Source organism: Fusarium phalaenopsidis (assembly GCF_050370095.1).
Source record: "Fusarium phalaenopsidis strain FUZ10S chromosome Unknown contig_32292, whole genome shotgun sequence".
In the NCBI taxonomy this organism is placed as follows: Eukaryota; Fungi; Ascomycota; class Sordariomycetes; order Hypocreales; family Nectriaceae; genus Fusarium; species Fusarium phalaenopsidis.
Window position 1 is genome coordinate 1,699,093 of NW_028145410.1, and position 18,469 is coordinate 1,717,561.

The 18,469-nt window shown below is 53.1% G+C and overlaps 6 protein-coding genes across 6 annotated transcripts; 4 read left to right on the top strand and 2 right to left on the bottom strand.

The window, feature by feature from the left end:
• Positions 1–210: 210 nt before the first annotated feature.
• LRP88_04825 (uncharacterized protein) lies at positions 211–1,560 on the top strand (the record flags this gene model as incomplete). The annotated part of the gene is made up of 1 exon (XM_083241391.1): positions 211–1,560. The coding sequence occupies one exon, from the start codon at positions 211–213 to the stop codon at positions 1,558–1,560; it is 1,350 nt and encodes a 449-aa protein (XP_083102539.1).
• Positions 1,561–2,587: 1,027 nt separating this feature from the next.
• Positions 2,588–4,244, bottom strand: LRP88_04826 (aspartic peptidase domain-containing protein; the record flags this gene model as incomplete). The annotated part of the gene is made up of 3 exons (XM_083241392.1): positions 2,588–2,860; positions 2,912–3,987; positions 4,043–4,244. 3 exons carry the CDS (start codon positions 4,242–4,244, stop codon positions 2,588–2,590), a joined length of 1,551 nt encoding a protein of 516 aa, XP_083102540.1.
• A 1,777-nt stretch (positions 4,245–6,021) lies between these two features.
• On the bottom strand, positions 6,022–7,201 carry LRP88_04827 (ATP synthase complex assembly protein ATP12; the record flags this gene model as incomplete). The annotated part of the gene is made up of 2 exons (XM_083241393.1): positions 6,022–6,818; positions 6,898–7,201. 2 exons carry the CDS (start codon positions 7,199–7,201, stop codon positions 6,022–6,024), a joined length of 1,101 nt encoding a protein of 366 aa, XP_083102541.1.
• A 661-nt stretch (positions 7,202–7,862) lies between these two features.
• LRP88_04828 (coatomer subunit gamma) lies at positions 7,863–10,839 on the top strand (the record flags this gene model as incomplete). The annotated part of the gene is made up of 4 exons (XM_083241394.1): positions 7,863–7,938; positions 8,013–8,323; positions 8,376–10,554; positions 10,607–10,839. 4 exons carry the CDS (start codon positions 7,863–7,865, stop codon positions 10,837–10,839), a joined length of 2,799 nt encoding a protein of 932 aa, XP_083102542.1.
• A 3,611-nt stretch (positions 10,840–14,450) lies between these two features.
• Positions 14,451–14,780, top strand: LRP88_04829 (uncharacterized protein; the record flags this gene model as incomplete). The annotated part of the gene is made up of 1 exon (XM_083241395.1): positions 14,451–14,780. The coding sequence occupies one exon, from the start codon at positions 14,451–14,453 to the stop codon at positions 14,778–14,780; it is 330 nt and encodes a 109-aa protein (XP_083102543.1).
• Positions 14,781–15,285: 505 nt separating this feature from the next.
• Positions 15,286–17,281, top strand: LRP88_04830 (uncharacterized protein; the record flags this gene model as incomplete). Its single annotated transcript, XM_083241396.1, has 3 exons — positions 15,286–15,368; positions 15,436–16,013; positions 16,734–17,281. The coding sequence occupies 3 exons, from the start codon at positions 15,286–15,288 to the stop codon at positions 17,279–17,281; spliced, it is 1,209 nt and encodes a 402-aa protein (XP_083102544.1).
• Positions 17,282–18,469: the final 1,188 nt, after the last annotated feature.

Consider the following 18,469-nt stretch of genomic DNA (forward strand, 5'->3'; position numbering starts at 1 on the left):
TTCCCTGTCACGAAAGCCATCGTCATTCGACCCTGATTGATCCATGCCTCTTCATGAAACTGCAACCAACAACCAACAGAACAACTCCAATAATACAGGCGAGTTGCACGAGGCCCACTGTGCTGCCTAGCACACCCAGCATATAAATGCCCATCCTCTCTCTGTCAGCTTAACCTTCTCTTCACATCACGAATAATACAATCACCAACCATGGCAAGAACCAAACGCGTACGGAAACAATCACCTGGGCCCGAGCCTGAGCCTGAGCCGCCTCGATTCCTGTCAAGGTTCAGGCGACGCAACAAGAAGCGCATGCCAACGTCTAAAGACATCCTCTCCATCCCCGACAATCCTCAATCCGGCTCGCCCTTGTTCAAGCTGTTGCCAGCAGAAGTGCGCAACCAAATCTTTGCCCTTGCTCTCACCGATTACGAGGATACTTCCCCAGACAATCACTATGATGGCAATACCTGCTTCACCCGGCCCTCATACTTTGCGCCGCGCAGGACGGACACGACCCTACTACGTACCTGTCGAGCCGTCTACCGCGAGTGCAGATTCCTGCCCTTCATGTTGACCGAGCAGTTGCACTGGCTCTCCTTCGACGAACGTGCGCCTCCGGAGTACGATGTCGACACTGCTGTCGATAAGCTGCACGCCACAGCTATGGAGATCGCCCAGCAGATGGGTCAGGAGCAAGTCCAGATCGAGGGCATTAGAGCGTTTCCCCAGATGTTCAAGCTGGAAGGGGGTGAACTGGGCAGACTCCTGATGTCACCTTACATGGACCCAAAGAGACTCACGATCACGATTCGACACGCAGACTGGTGGAATTGGGAGGATGATGCACCGCTTCGCTTCGAGAGTTCCTGGATTAGCGACGTAAGCGACGTGCTGTCTCCCAGCCTGAATGAGATATGTATCGAGATGGAGACTTTAGAGCGCAAGAAGCGCCAGGTTGATCGCATCGCCAAGATGATGATCGAGCGCTGGTTCTTCAAGAAGCCAGACGGGACCGTTCTCGTTGCCGACACCGAGGGGTCAACCAGGCAGGAGAGTCGGTGGAGAGGGACCAGCCGCTGGCACAACAAGAGATGGATCCGCGATGAGACTGAGGAGGGCGTTATAGACTACTACATTGTGTCTGTGACGTTCCGGCCTCGGCATGTCATTGAGAGGAACGGAGGCAAAATCAGCGAGCATGTGAGCAAACGGGTTGAGACCTACAACTATGACGACGATGAACTTCGCCTTCGCTTGCCTGATGAGACTCCGATGGACTGCCCGGAGCCATATATCTATGAGTGTGAGGATTTCGGGTTTTGGTGTGGAAACGGTGATACTGACGATTCGCAGGATGATGAGGAGGCAGAAGGGAGTGACGAAGGAAGTGATGAGGGGGATGATGAAGGAAGCAATGGAGAGAGCAATGAGGGCGGCGATGAATGGACTGATGAAGAGCATGGCGATGATTCGGCCAATGGACCAACCCGGTCACAGGCACAGAGGAGTGGGGACGGCATTGTAAGGGGCAGCGGCGAGGGAACTGAGAGATTGTAGAGGAGTGGCAGTTGCACAACTGACAACGGGCGATGCCGGGGATGGGAAGGATTGCATACATATAGCCTCAAGATGAGAACGACAATTGCAATTCGAAAACAGAGGCTTACAGAGCTCCATTCCAACATGCTATCGCTCAATGTGGCTTGACAGGTAGCCTCGTTCTAAACATGATGCTCTCCTCCGACGCCTTTCGGGATCATCACCGTTGTCAGGATCAAACAACCCTATGGCTTCTCCTTCAATTAAAACTCAACTTGTTAACTGTCGCCAACGCATTACGGCCGCAATCGCCGTGCTCTAGAGCATGTCTAGATGCTATCCCCCTCGTTCTGGGTCCCTCCAGCCCCATCCCCAAGGCTAGCACATTCCAGTCACTCTTCGCAGGATCGACGTTAGTTACCAGGTCCTCGGCGCGGGCGCACGAGAAACGCCGCAACGGGTCCCTGGTCCGGCACTTGCGTACACACGGCGGGAATGGACAGGTGATAAGCTCAAGTAACAATGGGGACACGTTCGAGTCATGTGGAACCTTTACTAACCCAGAGCATTGGGAGCAGTAGGCTATGATAGCGTTGCTGGATGAGACGCTGCCAAGTTATTCAGCTGGTGGTTGGTTTTTTTGCAACATGTAGAACCAACACCAGGGGCGTGAGATGTTGATATGTTTCCGTGACTTGGCAAGGCTGTTCCTGCATTCTTCCCATCTTAAACTTAACAATCCTCGACGCAAGCCACACAGCAAGTCCCTTTAAACCCAACAGTACACACGCAGATTCATACCTCAATGAACCCAAGCCCCCACAAGGTACCAAGCCAAGCCATCGCACGATAATTTCACAAGGTTAGAGTTGCTCTAGAACGCGAGTCAGAGATCAGAACGCCGCTGTATGCTTCATGGTCATGGCCAATGACGCGGTCTATCAATTAAGGGTCATTATATCCAGAGAAAGGTGTCGTCGTCGTCGCAAAAAATATGTACAGTTATGCAAAGGTATCACTCAGGTCATGTATGTACACCCTCCCTCTATAGCAGGTTGGCGCCAAGGGCGAAACCACCAAGCACTGCGAATACCCAGCCCAGAGGCATGGGTTGCCAGGCGGCTGAGTCGTCGTCGCCGTTGTTGCCTGAGTTGGCTCCCGCCGTAACGGTGACGGTTCGCTGGGGTCCGACTGTCTGTGTTGTTACGACGCCGGTTCGGCAATCGCGCTCGAACTCGGGGCATGATGTGACGGTGTAGGTGGTGGTGTAGGCTGATGTAGCGAGACCGGTCCTTGTGGGAGATCTGGTGACGGTTGCCTGAAGATCTTGTTAGCAAGAGTTCATCATCTGAGGAGACGAGCAACTTACATGTCCAGTGGTAAAGGCATCTCCCTCTTTGCACTTGCCCTTCTCATTGGGGACAGCATCCTTGCCAGATCCAACAACCACGATATCCTCGTCGCCGCAGTTGGCAGCCTGCGCAATGTGCACCTGCTTGTTATCCCAGTCAAAGACAAAGTATCCAGCCCGAAGGACGGAGTCGCCGAGAATCTGCTGGTTGGTGGTAACGACAATGCCGACGTAGCACTGTGCGTAACCCATTTCGATGATGAGATCGCTGAGGGGGACACGGACAATCTTGTTGCCAAAGCCAAAGTCGGCTGTGGCATCGCGATCGCGGTTGTCGCAGTCGGTGATGTAGAAGCCCTCACCATTGTCCTGCACATCGAGCATCTCAAGAATCGGCTTCGCAGCCTCAAAGTGCAGACGAGAGAGTGTGCTCCCTGAATCAAGGATGACGTTCTTGTCGGCATCATCAAGGTCGAACTCGTGCTCCTCACCCTCGGTGGTCATGCCAATGCTACTCAACTCCACAGCGAGACGGTACTCGCCGCCCTCGCCGCGGACAATGGGTCGCTTCTCCAGGTTGCCGATGTACTTGTTGCGGTCGATGCCGCCGTAGATGACGGCACCCTCGTCAGCCTCGGAATGGCGCAGGTCCAGAGAGTAGACACGGCTGTTGATGAGGCCCTCGACGGCCATGGAAGTGAGCAGCAGTCGGTAAGGATCGTCGTTGTCGAATCCACCCCGCGTATCCGGTGCAAGACCAAGAATACCCTGAGCAATACCATCACTCTCGATCAACACACCAAATGTCTGGTTCTCGAGCTTGGCGTCTCCAAAGGTGAATGTGTCGGCGTAGTATCGAATCGTGGCCGACGTGTGAGTCGAGGGATCCGAAGCGTCACCGTATCTGAGAGTCTCCCTTCCAAAGGGACCGATGGGCGGTGTCGTCGAGTCGTCGGGCTCATACTGTCCCATCTCATGACACATGTTGTACTCTCTTATGCTGCTGGCCTCGTCGCAGTCGGGGTTGACCCAGAGCTCGTTGGAGCCAGTGTCGAGGAGGACGGTAATCTTTTGCGGTGGCGTGCCGATCTCAACTGTTTCTCGTTGTTAGACTTGTAACCTTTTTTAATGTCTTTTGTCTGAACGCACGATCGGTCGCGTAGAAATATCCCATATTGTCCAACACGGCTACGAAGGCATCGCCATCTCGTCTCGTCTTTTCCTTCTTAGGCTTCTCAACGGTGCCGACGTGCACCGAGAGGTAACCCTTGCCGGTCTTTGATCGCGGGAAGCTCAGCGCATCGGCGCAGCTGAGCGCAGCGGCGACGGTTCCTAATGTCGTCCACCTCATGGCTTATACCGTAGATTGAACCTCTAGTTGAGGTCCAAAGTGCAAGATTGATGAAGAATCACACTGCATCGTGTCGTACGCGCTGGAGGTGCCCTACCTTTTGTTTAAAGGCGACAGCGCAGAACAAGAACCCCCCCTTGTCGGTGGCCCCCGGTGGCGCAAGCTACGAGGTGGCATTGGCCTTGGTTGGCGTCTGGATCCTTGGTGTCCCAATGCCAAGTCGAGCCTTAATTGGGGAAGCTGAAAGACGCCCCCCTCTCACCCCGGGCGGCGGCAGTCGGGTGGATGTTCGGGAGCATGGCCTTGAACATTGGATTCTTCCATGGCTGACGCCTTGTGGCTTGCGAGATATTGGGACGCACGTTCCCGCAGCTTGTTGAATGTCGTGAGGGGGGGTGAGGATGCAGCTGAAGGTCAGCCAGTTGAGCATTTCTCCTTTAAAGTTGACTTTGTTAACTTTTCTTCAAGAGTCTGAACACCCATTCATTAAGCATAACGCCCTACCTCAGTCCCCCTCCTCTATGTTTCACTCCAGAGGCGCAACCCCGTCATCCTTCGGCATCCCTCCCCTCAGCCGCCCCATATCGCCTCGACTCCGCCTCGCTGGGCAAGCTAACTTGCTCAGGCGGGAGATTAGCGTTGCTGGGGTTCGAGCACACACACTCAGCGGGATCCTCGGCCAAGCTTGCTGACATTTTGCCCTGGCAGAGAGGGGATAAAGCGTTGGCCACTCTTGGCAATTGATTCGTGATGTCTTGGTTCTCTGTCTGCACGCTACGATCGAGTGTGGCCAGGTGATGCAGGTGATTGCTTCTGGGATAAGGGGGGCGTCTTGCTTGCGCGGCCTCCTCCTTTTTGCCAATTTTGTCGCCTCTTGTCTTGATCGGGTGCGTCGTGGTGGCTTAATTGAGACACAAGCTGAGAGTCGTATTCAACATCTACGAGGTTGGAATAAGCTGTAGTGGCATTGCTCGGTCTTCGTTTCCTGGGATGGCCCTGGACTCCGCTTACCGTCAGATGGATGCCAAATTGGGGCGGGATAAGCCTTGTGAGGCAGACGGGATCTTTATCCTTGTGCTGTTCTCGTTTCGAAATCATCCGCACAACCTGGTAATTTACACCGCCAACCAACAATACATGGAGTACTCCGTAGAGAACAAACAAGACATCTGCATATCCGAGATTATTTCTCCTTGATGCCTCAACTTGTTCTTGATTGGATCTTTAACGAAAAATAAAGTCAGACCCGTCTGCGGACCTTCCCATGAGGGTCCCTGGTTCATCCTGGTGGCTCTCAGCCTTGGGGGCCTCTTCCGCTGCTTGGCGTCCCTTGTCTCATTTCGCATGCGGAACGCTGAGTCTCCGAGAGCACAAGCCATGAGGTTTGCTTGAGTCAGCTGGTCAAGCCTCAACGGCCAAGACACGCCTCGGTCTAGGGTAATTGGCAGGGCGACATGGTGAGATTTGCTTATGCTTTGAGGTCGGAGCATTAAATAAGGGATAAGAGGACTGAATTGAGAAGATCTCTGTCGTGCTTCATATCTATTTCTGTGAAGCCACGCAAGCCTTCATATGCTGTGTAGCGAAGCCATGACCGCAGGTACATACTCACGATGCATAACCCATTCGCCCAATGAAGCAAATCATCATGCACATCATTCAGCAACCAATCTAATTCTTCATCACAATGATTGTGTCCTGTTTATATCTATCATACATTTTTCTTATTCTACATGTGAGTATTTGTGATCATCATCCATCATGCATGGCAAGTGACTTAAGCCTTGCGGACACCCGACACCAACAGGGCAACACTACCCATCTGCCTCCTCACATCCTCCTTGTTAACATCATGAGTATCCTCAACCTCTCCCCACTGTCCCGTCTGCCAGTCAACCTCCAGACTGGTAGCAACAGACGCCTCCTCGACACCAAACTTGTTGCCTTGGTTGAGCTCGCCCTTGCCAACCGATCCCTCACTCCACTCAACGATGAACCGTGCAGCCGCAATTAGACTCTTGCCTGCCAGGGTAGCTCGCTCCAGTCCCGCAATCTCAAAAGCGTCGAGGCCTGTGATCCAACCCTGCACAACCTCTCGGACACCGGGGCTCTGCGCCTGGGGCAGAATTGAGTGACCGTCAAGAACAGGTGTAATGGTGATGCCTGGCCAGACGTGGGTTGTAAGGAACGACACAATGTCCTCGGCTGTCCGCTTCTGAACATCTCGGAGTGACTCTCCCGCATCGTTCTTCAAGTCGTGCTCTCTAGCTGGGGGCGCCCAGCACAGAATTGAGTCGGTATCCAGGTATCGTAGGAGCGTAGTAGCGATGGCATTTCGGACCTCCGAGATCTCGGCTCCGGAGGTCTTGTCAGCTTCAGCGATATCGAGAGCTCGGCAGGTGAGACTTGTGAGAGGGATCAAATGCTGTCGTGTCGCATCTTGAGCCGAAGTCAAGAGGTCCCATTCGAGAGCGAGTGCTGAGGCGAGGTCGGGCTTCGAGATCGGGAGACGGACGATTTCCTTGGACACAGGGTGCCTCAATGGCCGAGTATCAAGGAATATCTGCAAAGTGCCTGTTTAAGAATACTTGTTAGCCTTGCCGCCAAGATAACTGGACGCAATCAATGGCAATAATTGCCCATCTTCACTTACCGTCCACTTCCTTGACTCCCACATCCTTCCAGAACCTCTTCCTCAAAGCACCGCCTCCCTTTCCACCGCTCGCACTCCGCAGCTCCTTGGCATTCTTGAGCATCTCAGCCTGCTTCCTCCGCCTCGCGACACGCTGGTGAATATTCTCGGCGGCTGGCAGCGGTGGCTCCGGTGGCGGGCCGGTCCCGACGATGGAGGCGACATTGGCGGGCTTCGCAACGGTCGAGTGAATCGGACGGATGAAGACGGGGGCATTGACGAGCCGGGGAACCAGCCGCAGCGGCAGCCGTGTCGTAGGCTTCATTCTGGCGACGAATTCGTGGTGGAATTGGGTAGAGTCGGAAAGATTTGAGGCTGGAGGGCAGAATAGAAAGCCGCAAACCCGCCGGAGTGGAAAATTGGGTCCGGCTGAGGAGGCTCGGAGCCGGTGGATTCAAGGTCGACATGATGTCACCCCGAGAGATGGGAGCTCGCCAAAGACGACATTGCAAGGGTGATTCTGGCTAAATAGAGCTTGGATTCGACAATCGGAAATACAGAATCTAGATAAGAGAATTTGCCATTTATTAAAAGATTGTATCATAGCTTCTGGGTTGGAGCTTAAACTTGTCGAGGTACTTTGGACAGCAGTACTCCACGGTGCTGCAGCGAGGCACTTTGAGAGACAAGAATGGGAAGCTTTCTAGTCAAGAGTCCATGCAAATAGAAATTGCATAGAAAACTCGTATGAAATCCAATGACACCTTTTTATTGCATCCCGTAAGACAGAACCGAAGGCTGTCACCTCCTTGCCAAAGTTGACACGAATCCCAGTCCCGATAAGGGGCTGATAGCTGTCACGTGATGCGGCACGACCCATCCCTGACCTGAGTAACTGCGACGTGGTGATTCTGGATGAGCGCCTCGACCGCAACCACCAAGTCTCCCTCACCAAACCGCTCCCCCCACGACCCAGCTTGCCCAACATGAGTTACGGCAAAAAGGACGAAGACGCCGACCTCGGTTTGGTCAAGGTGGACCGCACTCAGGTGTTCCAGGAAGGTCCGTCTCGAGCAATCGCCCTCTTGCTGTTCCCCCCACCGTCCAAGTTCAAGTCAAGCTAAATAGGTCGACAGCACGACTCTTCAACTCGTCCCCGATCCAGCCTCGAAGATGTCGCATTCTCCTTACAAAGATCGCCCTCCTCCTCTATACGGGTGAAAAGTTCCCTACCAACGAAGCCACCACCCTCTTCTTTGGCATCTCCAAGCTGTTCCAGAACAAGGATGCCTCCCTCCGCCAGATGGTCCACCTTGTCATTAAGGAGCTTGCCAACTCGGCCGAGGACATCATTATGGTCACTAGCACCATTATGAAGGATACTGGAGGCAGCACCGATGTCATCTACCGACCCAACGCCATCCGCGCCCTCTGCCGCATCATTGATGTAGGTTGTCCTGCTGCTGGCGCCTCCACCGACTCTACTGACACTATACAAGGCCACGACTGTCCAATCGATCGAGCGAGTGATGAAGACTGCGATCGTCGATAAGAACCCCTCGGTTTCTTCTGCCGCCCTCGTCTCCTCCTACCACCTTCTCCCGATCGCCAAGGATGTTGTTCGACGATGGCAGAGCGAGACTCAGGAGGCCGCTGCCTCTAGCAAGTCGTCTGGCGGCTTCTCCCTCGGATTCTCCACCTCGAGCAGCCAGATCCCCATGAACCACTCGACCATGGCGCAATACCACGCTGTCGGACTTTTGTATCAGATGCGCTCGCACGACCGAATGGCCCTTGTTAAGATGGTTCAGCAGTTTGGTGCGGCTGGTGCGCTCAAGAGCCCCGCTGCTATTGTCATGCTTGTCCGACTTGCTGCGCAGCTCGCTGAGGAGGATCCTTCGTTGAGGAAGCCCATGATGCAGCTTCTCGACGGCTGGCTGCGACACAAGAGCGAGATGGTCAACTTCGAGGCTGCCAAGGCTATCTGCGACATGCGCGATGTGACCGACGCCGAGGTGTCGCAAGCTGTCCATGTCCTCCAGCTGTTCCTGACCTCCCCTCGTGCCGTCACCAAGTTCGCTGCTCTGCGCATCCTCCACAACTTTGCCAGCTTCAAGCCTACCGCCGTCCACGTTTGCAACCCCGACATCGAGCTCCTCATCTCCAACAGCAACCGATCGATCGCCACATTCGCCATCACCACTCTGCTCAAGACGGGCAACGAGGCTAGCGTCGACCGATTAATGAAGCAGATCTCCACCTTCATGTCTGAGATTACCGACGAGTTCAAGATTACGATTGTCGAGGCTATCCGAACATTGTGTCTCAAGTTCCCTAGCAAGCAGGCCGGCATGCTCACCTTCCTTAGTGGGATCCTGCGTGATGAGGGCGGCTACGAGTTCAAGAGGGCTGTCGTTGAGAGCATGTTTGACCTGATCAAGTTTGTTCCTGATTCCAAGGAGGATGCTCTCGCCCACCTGTGCGAGTTCATTGAGGACTGCGAGTTCACCAAGTTGGCTGTCCGAATTCTCCATCTTATTGGTCTCGAGGGTCCCAAGACTGCCCAGCCCACCAAGTACATCCGATACATCTACAACCGAGTGGTGCTTGAGAATGCGATTGTGCGAGCTGCCGCTGTCACCGCCCTGGCCAAGTTTGGTGTCGGCCAGAAGGATCCCGAGGTCAAGAGCAGTGTCCGTGTTCTCCTTACTCGATGCTTGGATGATGTCGATGACGAGGTTCGCGATCGTGCTGCTCTCAACCTGAAGCTTATGGCCGAGGAGGACGATGAGATGGCTGCTCGATTTGTCAAGAACGGTAAGCAAGAAAGAGTCGTAAATGTGAACAATGCTAATTCGCCTGCAGAGAACATGTTCTCTCTCCCCTTCTTCGAGCAGCAACTTGTCCTGTACGTCACCTCGGATGACAAGTCTGCTTTCGACAGCCCCTTCGACATCTCCAAGATTCCCATTGTCACCCGGGAACAGGCCGACGCCGAGGACCGCACCAAGAAGCTCATCGCCACCACCCCTACCCTCAAGGCCCCCAAGGTCGGCCCCACCAAGGCCTCTGGAGCCGAGGCTGTGGCATCTGCTACTGCCCAGGCTCAGCGATATGCCCAGGAGCTGCTGGAGATTCCCGAAATGAAGGAGTTTGGCAGCGTGCTCAAGTCGTCGCCTCTGCTTGAGCTCACTGAGGCTGAGACTGAGTACGTCGTCACTCTGGTCAAGCACATCTTCAAGGAGCACATTGTCCTTCAGTATGAGGTCAAGAACACTCTGCCCGACACTGTCCTTGAGAACGTCTCTGTCGTCGCCACCCCCTCGGACGACGAGGAGCTCGAGGAGGTCTTTATCATCCAGGCCGAGAAGCTTCCGACCGACCAGCCTGGCAAGGTGTACGTGGCCTTCAAGAAGATCAACGGCGAGGGCTCTCTGCCCATCTCTACCTTTTCCAACATCCTCCGATTCACTAGCAAGGAGATCGACCCCTCCACAAATGAGCCTGAGGAGACTGGCTACGATGATGAGTACGAGGTGGCCGAGTTCGACCTTACTGGTAGCGATTACGTGATTCCCACATTCGCTGGCAACTTTAGCCATATCTGGGAGCAGGTTGGCGCTTCCGGCGAGGAGGCAACAGAGACTCTCCAGCTTAGTGGCATGTCCAGCATTGCAGGTACGTTGAAATGTCACATGAATGGGGAGAGCAAGACTAACCAATTCTACAGAGGCTACCGAGCAGCTCACCAAGGCTCTCTCCCTGCAGCCCCTGGAGGGCACCGATGTCCCCGTCAACCAGACTACTCACACGCTCAAGCTTCTGGGCAAGACTGTTGGTGGCGGCCGGGTAGTTGCCACCGTGCGGATGGCATTCTCTTCAAAAACGGGTGTGACGACCAAGATCACGGTGCGAAGCGAGGAGGAGAACGTCGCTGCGCTGGTTGTCGCGTCGGTGGCTTAAGTCTGGGCGAGCCGGCGTTGAGGATAATGATGTATCGAAGCTTGGCGGTCTTAGACATGCCTCCAGGAGCGAGTAATGTAACTGTCATGATTCATTCTAGAGCAGAGTCTCGGTTCTCACCCTGCAGAGGCTTCGGGCCGGAGGAGGATGCTTGCATTCATTTGGGTATGGAGCTGGCGTGCAGAGAATGGAGGACCGGTAGAAGGGAGCGAGAAGGTTCAAGAGCATGTTTAAACGGGGCATGGTTGTTTCTAGTCATGGTATTTCTTGCAAAAAAAGATGGAAGTTAGCTGCCAACTGTTGGTGTGCATGAAGAGTGATTCTGGCCGTGGTGTTGTGATGATTGCAACATGCTGGCCGGCCCGCCAGCACTCCAACCTGGAGTAAGATAACCATAATATAGCTGAAAGAAGCAATATCGGCGAATGCCAATAATTGCCCAAGTGGTGTGCCAAATATCGCTCCCTTTTTGCTACTCCTGGGTAGTTTGATGAGTTGGGGATTGTGTGGTGACAGGCTGCTGCTGGATTGGCACCCTGCTTATCTTGACGGCTTTCATCTTTGCTTATGATTTACTTTACCGTTTTGTTTGTATACCTAGCAAGCATCAGCTTCGCAGGTTAATACACTGTCTGTCTTGCGGCCTGGTTTGTTTTGACCTGGGCCGGGTTGAGAGGTCGTGGATGATGGGCAGGACCGATAAATCAGAGCATCATAATTGCGTACCGGGGGTTTCCACAGCCTTCTTTGGTACTGAGCAATTTATTTTGCTTCTTGGTGTCTTTGTTAGGACCAACAGGCTAATTTGCTTGGCACCTTGATCGGCGAATGTGTTCGGCGATGGTTGACAGCATCTAGACAGGATCAAACGTGGGCAAACACACACCCATCGCGGGCATTCAAAGTCTCTTTAAGTGCTTAGAGCCATCCATTACGTCTTTCCAAGTTCTTCCTAATTAAAGTACTATATTGCTCTGTCCACGGTGGCTCGACTGGCCTGCTCTTCGAGAGTATGACATCTGGCACGAGAACATGGAGTCGGATCCTTGGTCGAGAGGCCAGAGTACAAAAAAGATACTAAATTATATATATGTTTTCAACGCTTCAAGATGAGAAAAGATTGCCGCGGTCCGTCTCTGTGTTGCGCCCAATCCTGACGGACTCCAATGAGAGGATCCATGCGGCTTTGTGGTGGCCTCGTTCTCAGTCCCATTTGGGGATCGCATCTAGTCGTCATCATGCTCTACGCATGAACTGAGCTTAGGAGGTCGCAAGCAGCAAGTATGTTGTTTGCGCCCTGGTGGCTGGAAACGACGGTCTGGGCACGCTGCCTGGGTATATATCATCAACCCGCCTCCACATCCAAAACTTGGATCATATCCTACACCTTTTCCTGTTTGTTTCAGGTTGAGATTCTGCCTCACGAATTCTACTACATATATATTTTGGGTACAAGATGCTCAGATGGCTCGTCACTCCCACATTGTCCGCCGTTTCCCGTTCATCTTCGGTGGTGTACCTGGACAAGACCGGCAAGATGTCGGCTTTGGTCCGGTTGCTGGAGGACCAGCCTCTGCATCAGCTCGGCTTTGGCTGGTGCATTCTTATTCTTCTTCCTACATCATTATACACCCTCATGCTTATGCCTACCCTCGCGGTCGGGTCGCTACATTGATAGCATCACGCTGGCCGATAGGCTACTAAAGTCAGGGCATACCGTTGTTTTTGACCTCTTGCTCGAAGTTGGACGGCGTTTGACTATGATCGAAAAGAACGCGGAAGATTTAGAAGAAGGCCTCTGAAGTGGGCTCCAATCAACTGGAACATCTCGCGCAATGGCCTTGAGAAACATTACCGCTGGCTACGAACGCAGACAGTGCCCTCAGTTTACAGCTGAAGCAGACAGCACTTTGCGATGCTTATCCTGAACTTTTAGGCTGTATCATAGACCAGTCTGCTTACAGCATCGGCGGAAGGCCTGATAAAATGTGAGAACATCGTGTTGACCCGAACCTGGAAGTTGCTGACTCTGTGAAGCCAATATATATCTAGGACCTACAAGTATCCAGAAACCTGTAGTCGGTTCTTTCTAAGACGGCCACGTGTATACACGCTGGATTCCCGAAGATACGGTCCATATTATTGTCGACTTTGTATACACCTGAGAGAGGAATGGCTCACTGGGTTGTCTAGTGAGTTTGGTCGAGTGGTTATATATAGAGGGTTCACAGCCTTGGTGCATCCATTAAACCCAAGGCAACGGGCACTCTTCAATCACGTTACACAGGATGTAAGCACTCGAAGATCTCATCGCGCCATGGTAGCAAAAGGCTATCAGCAATGACCAGCGCCTCCTTCAGCGCCAATGGCAGGAGACCCTCACCCGCCCTTCAGAGTTGTCCAAGGCTCAGGCCTCGGGTTCACCCAGCCAAGAGAACCTGGACGGACAGTTTTCGGTCAGTAGCTTCCACTGTTAGACCATGGCTAGTGTTAACTAAGCAGGAATTCGGACAGTTCATACTGGCTCCTAGTGCGCGGCCATGGGTAGCGCACCCAGACACTGTTGTCGCTGGGGGCACGTTGCAGCTGTGACGACGGAGATCCTAAGTCTTTCCCGCTATTCGAACAATATATATGGGAAAGTGCTGTCTGTCTATGGTGCCACCCAGACCAGCAGACATCGCTTGGATCTGTCCGGCAAGATTAGACGGCCCCGGCTGGGCCAGCTCATGACTGGCTGCTAGGAGTGTTGGGATTACAGTATACATCGTGGTTCTCAGTTTGAATTTGCTATATAGTTACTCCGATCATGATGCTTGATATTTTATTGGGCGTTCGCCCGATGACTTTAATGGTTGGCATGGAATTCACCTTGTGGCGCCGAGAGGAGAAGCCTTGGGGGTTGGCGATGACCTCAACTGCTCGCTAAGCATGGCAAATGGTTGCAACCAAGACCCTCAGGAAAAGAGGCGAACACTCTGGAGGATGGGCTTGGACGACAAACAAGTCTCGTTAGGTAGCAAAATTTGTTGCCTGTGATTCACTGTCGCTCACCTTGCTCAGTGACAGTGAATCACAGCGGCAACAGGCTGGCTACAAAAGCACGTCGTTCCGCGACTCACGACCTTGGCCTTTCTTTTCTCCTCAACCTTCATCCACAGGCGCTGAACGTACACCCAGTTTTTTTGCACACGCTTTTGGAACAAGATTTTGGAAAGGTTCCTTGGTTCACCGACTCTCCTCGCTGTCCTCTACGATCTAGTTTGACAATGTCTAACACTGTCGCAACTGTCAACTAAGGCACGCTGTCGTGAGTATTGCAGATCGGCCGGACCTCACGAGTGACTAACCAGCGACCGAGACCTTACCTGGGCACCGTCTCGGCGCTTATTTTTAACGGTAATCATGTTTGGGTCCACGGTCGCCTCATTCGAAAGCACCCGAACTTTGCAGCCAGGTTCGAACACAACCAGCTTCACATGAAGCCTGTCCCCCAAGGAGCCGCTCACATCCTGGTTCATTATCTGTACACCCAACGTTACGAGGATCTCAAGGCGATCGGAAGTCGAGAGCTCGATAAGACCTAGTTCCAGTTCTGCATGGCTGTCCATATGTACGACCTCGCGAGAGAGTACAACCTCTATCAAATCGAAGATCCGGCGACCGACGAGCTAGTGGCTCTCACTCCCATGCTACAGCTTGGCACCATGATCACCATCCTTGACCAGGAGGAGTTCACTCACACTAAGATCTCTGGTTGGCTCCGGGATTATATTTCCCATGAGGTCATGACGGCCGGCAAGGCTGCCACCCCCAGTGTTGTCCGAGGCATGAGTGATGACATGAAGCACAACCGGCCCATCACGGGTATCGTCTGCGAGGCGATGATCAGGATGGGGATGGAGAACCAGCGCCTTCGCCGCGCTCTTAAGGAGAAGTAGGCCCAGAGGTTTTTTGTTGTTTTCGATTGTGTGGAGAGGAGGGGAAGTGTCGTTGGTCGTCGGTCGTCGGTCGTCGGCTCGAGTTTGGGATCCAGGTTGTAATGTTCCCGGCTGGTCAAGATGTTAGTCACAATGCGCGCTTTTGTACTGTAGAATGAGCTAGCTTAACTCAAATGATCGTTGACTAACACTGAACAAGATTGCTATCATGTATGGGTGCTTTGTTTTTGTGGCTGTTCGCTTCAGATCTGACTGAGTGCCTCTGTCAGCTTCATTGCACTGTCCAAGCAGTGTTGTCTATTGGTGGGTTGCCCGTCGAGACGTCTGTCACCGGCATGGTGAATTCCGTGTTTTTCTTCTTCTTGATGACGAGGTGTCTTCCCCATCATTCACCTTGTCTTTCTTGGTACTGGTCTCAATCCCGCATCACCATCGGACAAAGAAGCCACAACAACAGCCCGCACCCAACAATTTCCGCCAGACCACATCTTTGGTACATTTAAAGATGAAGACTGAAGCTACCGACAATGACGGGCCCGGAGATGTCCCCCAGACTCCCTCCAAGAAGGGTGCCACCCCGTCCAAGTCGTGCGTAACCCTGCATCCACACACTCCTCATCCAAGCCATGTTTTATCTCACTAACCATCTATTCAGGCCGTATATGGGTGCCACTTACAAACTAGAGTTTGCCAACAAGCTGGTCATCAAGGTCCCACGTGGTGTCATCGATAAACATTCCGCCTTTGCCGCACACTTCGCCGACCGTCGCATCGACCTCACCGAGATGAACGAGAGTCAAGCCCACATCCTCATCCATTACCTCTACACTGGAAGTTACCAGCCACTAGATCTTGAAGCGGAAACTCCAGAGGAGAAGCACGTCAAGGCCTTTGCTGTCAGCCTTTGGGTCTACGCTGCCGCCGTCGAGTACGACCTCGAGCACCTCTCTGTCCTCGCCTCCCTCGAGCTCACCAAGCTAGGCGAGGGCATGACTTTTATAGATATCCTCGGAATTATCAGACAAGAGGAGTTTGAACTGGGGGAGCACGAGACCTGGCTCTACGGGTATCTGGCCAAGCGTGCCCAGAGGCTGGAGCCCGTCAGTCACGATTATGCACAGTCTCTCCGGGAGAGTATTGGCGAGAAGCGAACTCTCATCGACATCCTAGTTGAGACCATTGTTAATTTGAAGCTCGAGGTTCAGCTGCTGAAGAACCTGCTGCAGAATGCGCGTACCTGAGGTTGAGTTGGTCGCTAGGCGAGAGGGATATGGCTTTTGCGTTGACTGAGTGAACTTTTGCTCTTTTGGGATCCTTGCGCCTGGGCTACGTTGGTGTAGACAGCCGTACTAGACCGTGTACTGCAAAGTTTTATCTTGTCTATAGTGGTTAACACGGGTCTCGGACTCGATGACACTGGCTTGCCGATGGCTTCGTCTACGTGAGTTCCCTGGGGAAGGACCTTCGGCATGCCCTGTTTTGACGGCCCTTTCAAATCTTGCCATGGGCTTTTCGGGAGTGTCTGGTTTTGGGATGCTGTATGCTCTACCTTTTTAAATGAATGACCCGGTTCATATGAAACAGCTCTACTTATGCTAACCACCTACTTGCCATTCTCTTAGTACTTGTCAGAGGCCGAGGCTGTATTAACAGACAGTATTCAGGCTATATCACGTTGGCGGTAACAACTCTTCTCTAATGGAGAAGCCAGAAGGCCCAGCCTCCTCGAGATCGTAACGTGTTGTTCTAGGCAGCAAGACGCCTGGTTGATTTCCCTATAGCTATATTAAGCGGTGAATTGCATACTGGGTCTGCATTATCGGTATACACACACAAAGGTTGTTAAACAAAGCAGCTCCTCATCCATCTCCCACCGCTTGACGACAGCAGCACAACATCTGACATCCATATTTTACTCTATCTAAATAATGGCAGCTGACCCGCTACGGCTAGATGAAGAAGAATATCGACTAGTCTACGAGAATGGCTACAAAACCTGGTCGGCCTCAATGGAGCAGGCAGCCGACGACCCTGAGCTTCTTCCAGCCAGCTTCCAAGTCGAGCATCTCTTCCCCCAGCACCCCTACTGTCCTGTCGGACTTGAACTCGATGGCTCTGGATTGTTGACAGCCTCGTCTACGTGGGTTCCTGGGACAGGATCCTGTGACTTGCCCTCTTTCGAGCAGCCTTTTCAAATCCTGCCGTATGTCGCTACGCCTACGAGATTTTTCATGTCAACCAAGGCACCCGTACCACCGTCCTCGTGGTTCCAACAATACGACAATCATCTCACAGTTCTCGTTTCGGCATGGGCCTATGCTTTATCGGCTCGCTGGGTCGAAATCATACCTCAGGCGTCACCACTTGAGTACACCGACAGCCAAGCCGAGTGGGTGGCCAGCCAGTCCTACGACAAGAGAAATGCAGACGCGATCGTGGAGCTTGGAGTCGTCAGTGACGAGGCAGCACGGTGGTGGGCGGCTGTCCTCTCGCCGGGGTAGGGTTGGAGAGCCTTCATCTCGTGCAGGCGCTTTAAACTCTTGTCTCCTTGGTCCTCGACATTTAAAGCAGTTCCTGCTATCCGGCTATCCAGCGTCTCGAGAAGTACAACGCCCAGCCTACAACAATGCCCACCCTTCGAGACAGCAGTTCGGTATATCGCTGAGTATTCTGCACTTCATTCTGCTGACGACCAAAACCGTGGGGCTTTCGCGACGGCTATGATGCTCCCCTGGGCCAATTTCGACAGGCAGAATGTCTGGCTGCCCGTACCTCGCATGTACTCTGCAAGACCACCAAGAATCAGCATCAGCACCAGTGCAACGCCAGAGGAACCAATCTGGGGACGGGACCTCCGGCAATTTGATAGACTCCTAACATTATCATGCAACGCCCACGGCGTGAAATCTATCCTCGGGAGCATCTTCTACGAGCCTGGTATACTATTTAATGCCTCTGGCCCATGGCTACAAGGCACTATTGCTGTTCTTCAGTCAAGAAAGGCAGGAGATCTAGATATTCTGGCTCGCACGTTCTCCCTTCGGAGCCCCCATTTAAGTTTCCTATGGCTCGGTGCTAGTATCGCTGGCCTGCATAAGGGCTTCTTAAAGAACCTTGGAGGACTTCTCGGCCTTAACAGGATTGACTTTCACGAGGCGGCCTGGACCGGGACTGTCTTATCCTTTGTGTAGAATCCCGTCACTCAGCAGCAGGAAAGCGCCACCTCAATCTCACGCCAGGACGAGTTCACATTGGCATTCCTTACCCAGGGAATATCCAGGTATAGATTCCCACCGATTTATCCGTATCCGCTGCCGGGGTCAACGGCAATCAATGACCTAGATCTTGATGTGCGACTTCACACAGCATGCCCAGGCGGACACGGGCTGAAGTTTTCCAAGATCATTTGGAGTTGCACAGGACGGAGGAAGGAAGTCCAGGAGGCAGCGACCTTGGCCACAATAGTTCGCTCTCGACCAACATCGCCTTCCCTGACGGCTGCTAATCCAGTTGACTACACCCGGCTGGACCCAGATAGGGACATTTTAGAACTCGCCACGCGGAATGTATTCATGTGGATGCGAGAGATGGATGGATTCCCCATCGGCGAGCGAGAGATTTACCAGCACGAATGGTTTGGTGAGGATGATTCAGATGACGATGAGAGGAACCATCCCGAAGGCGATGTA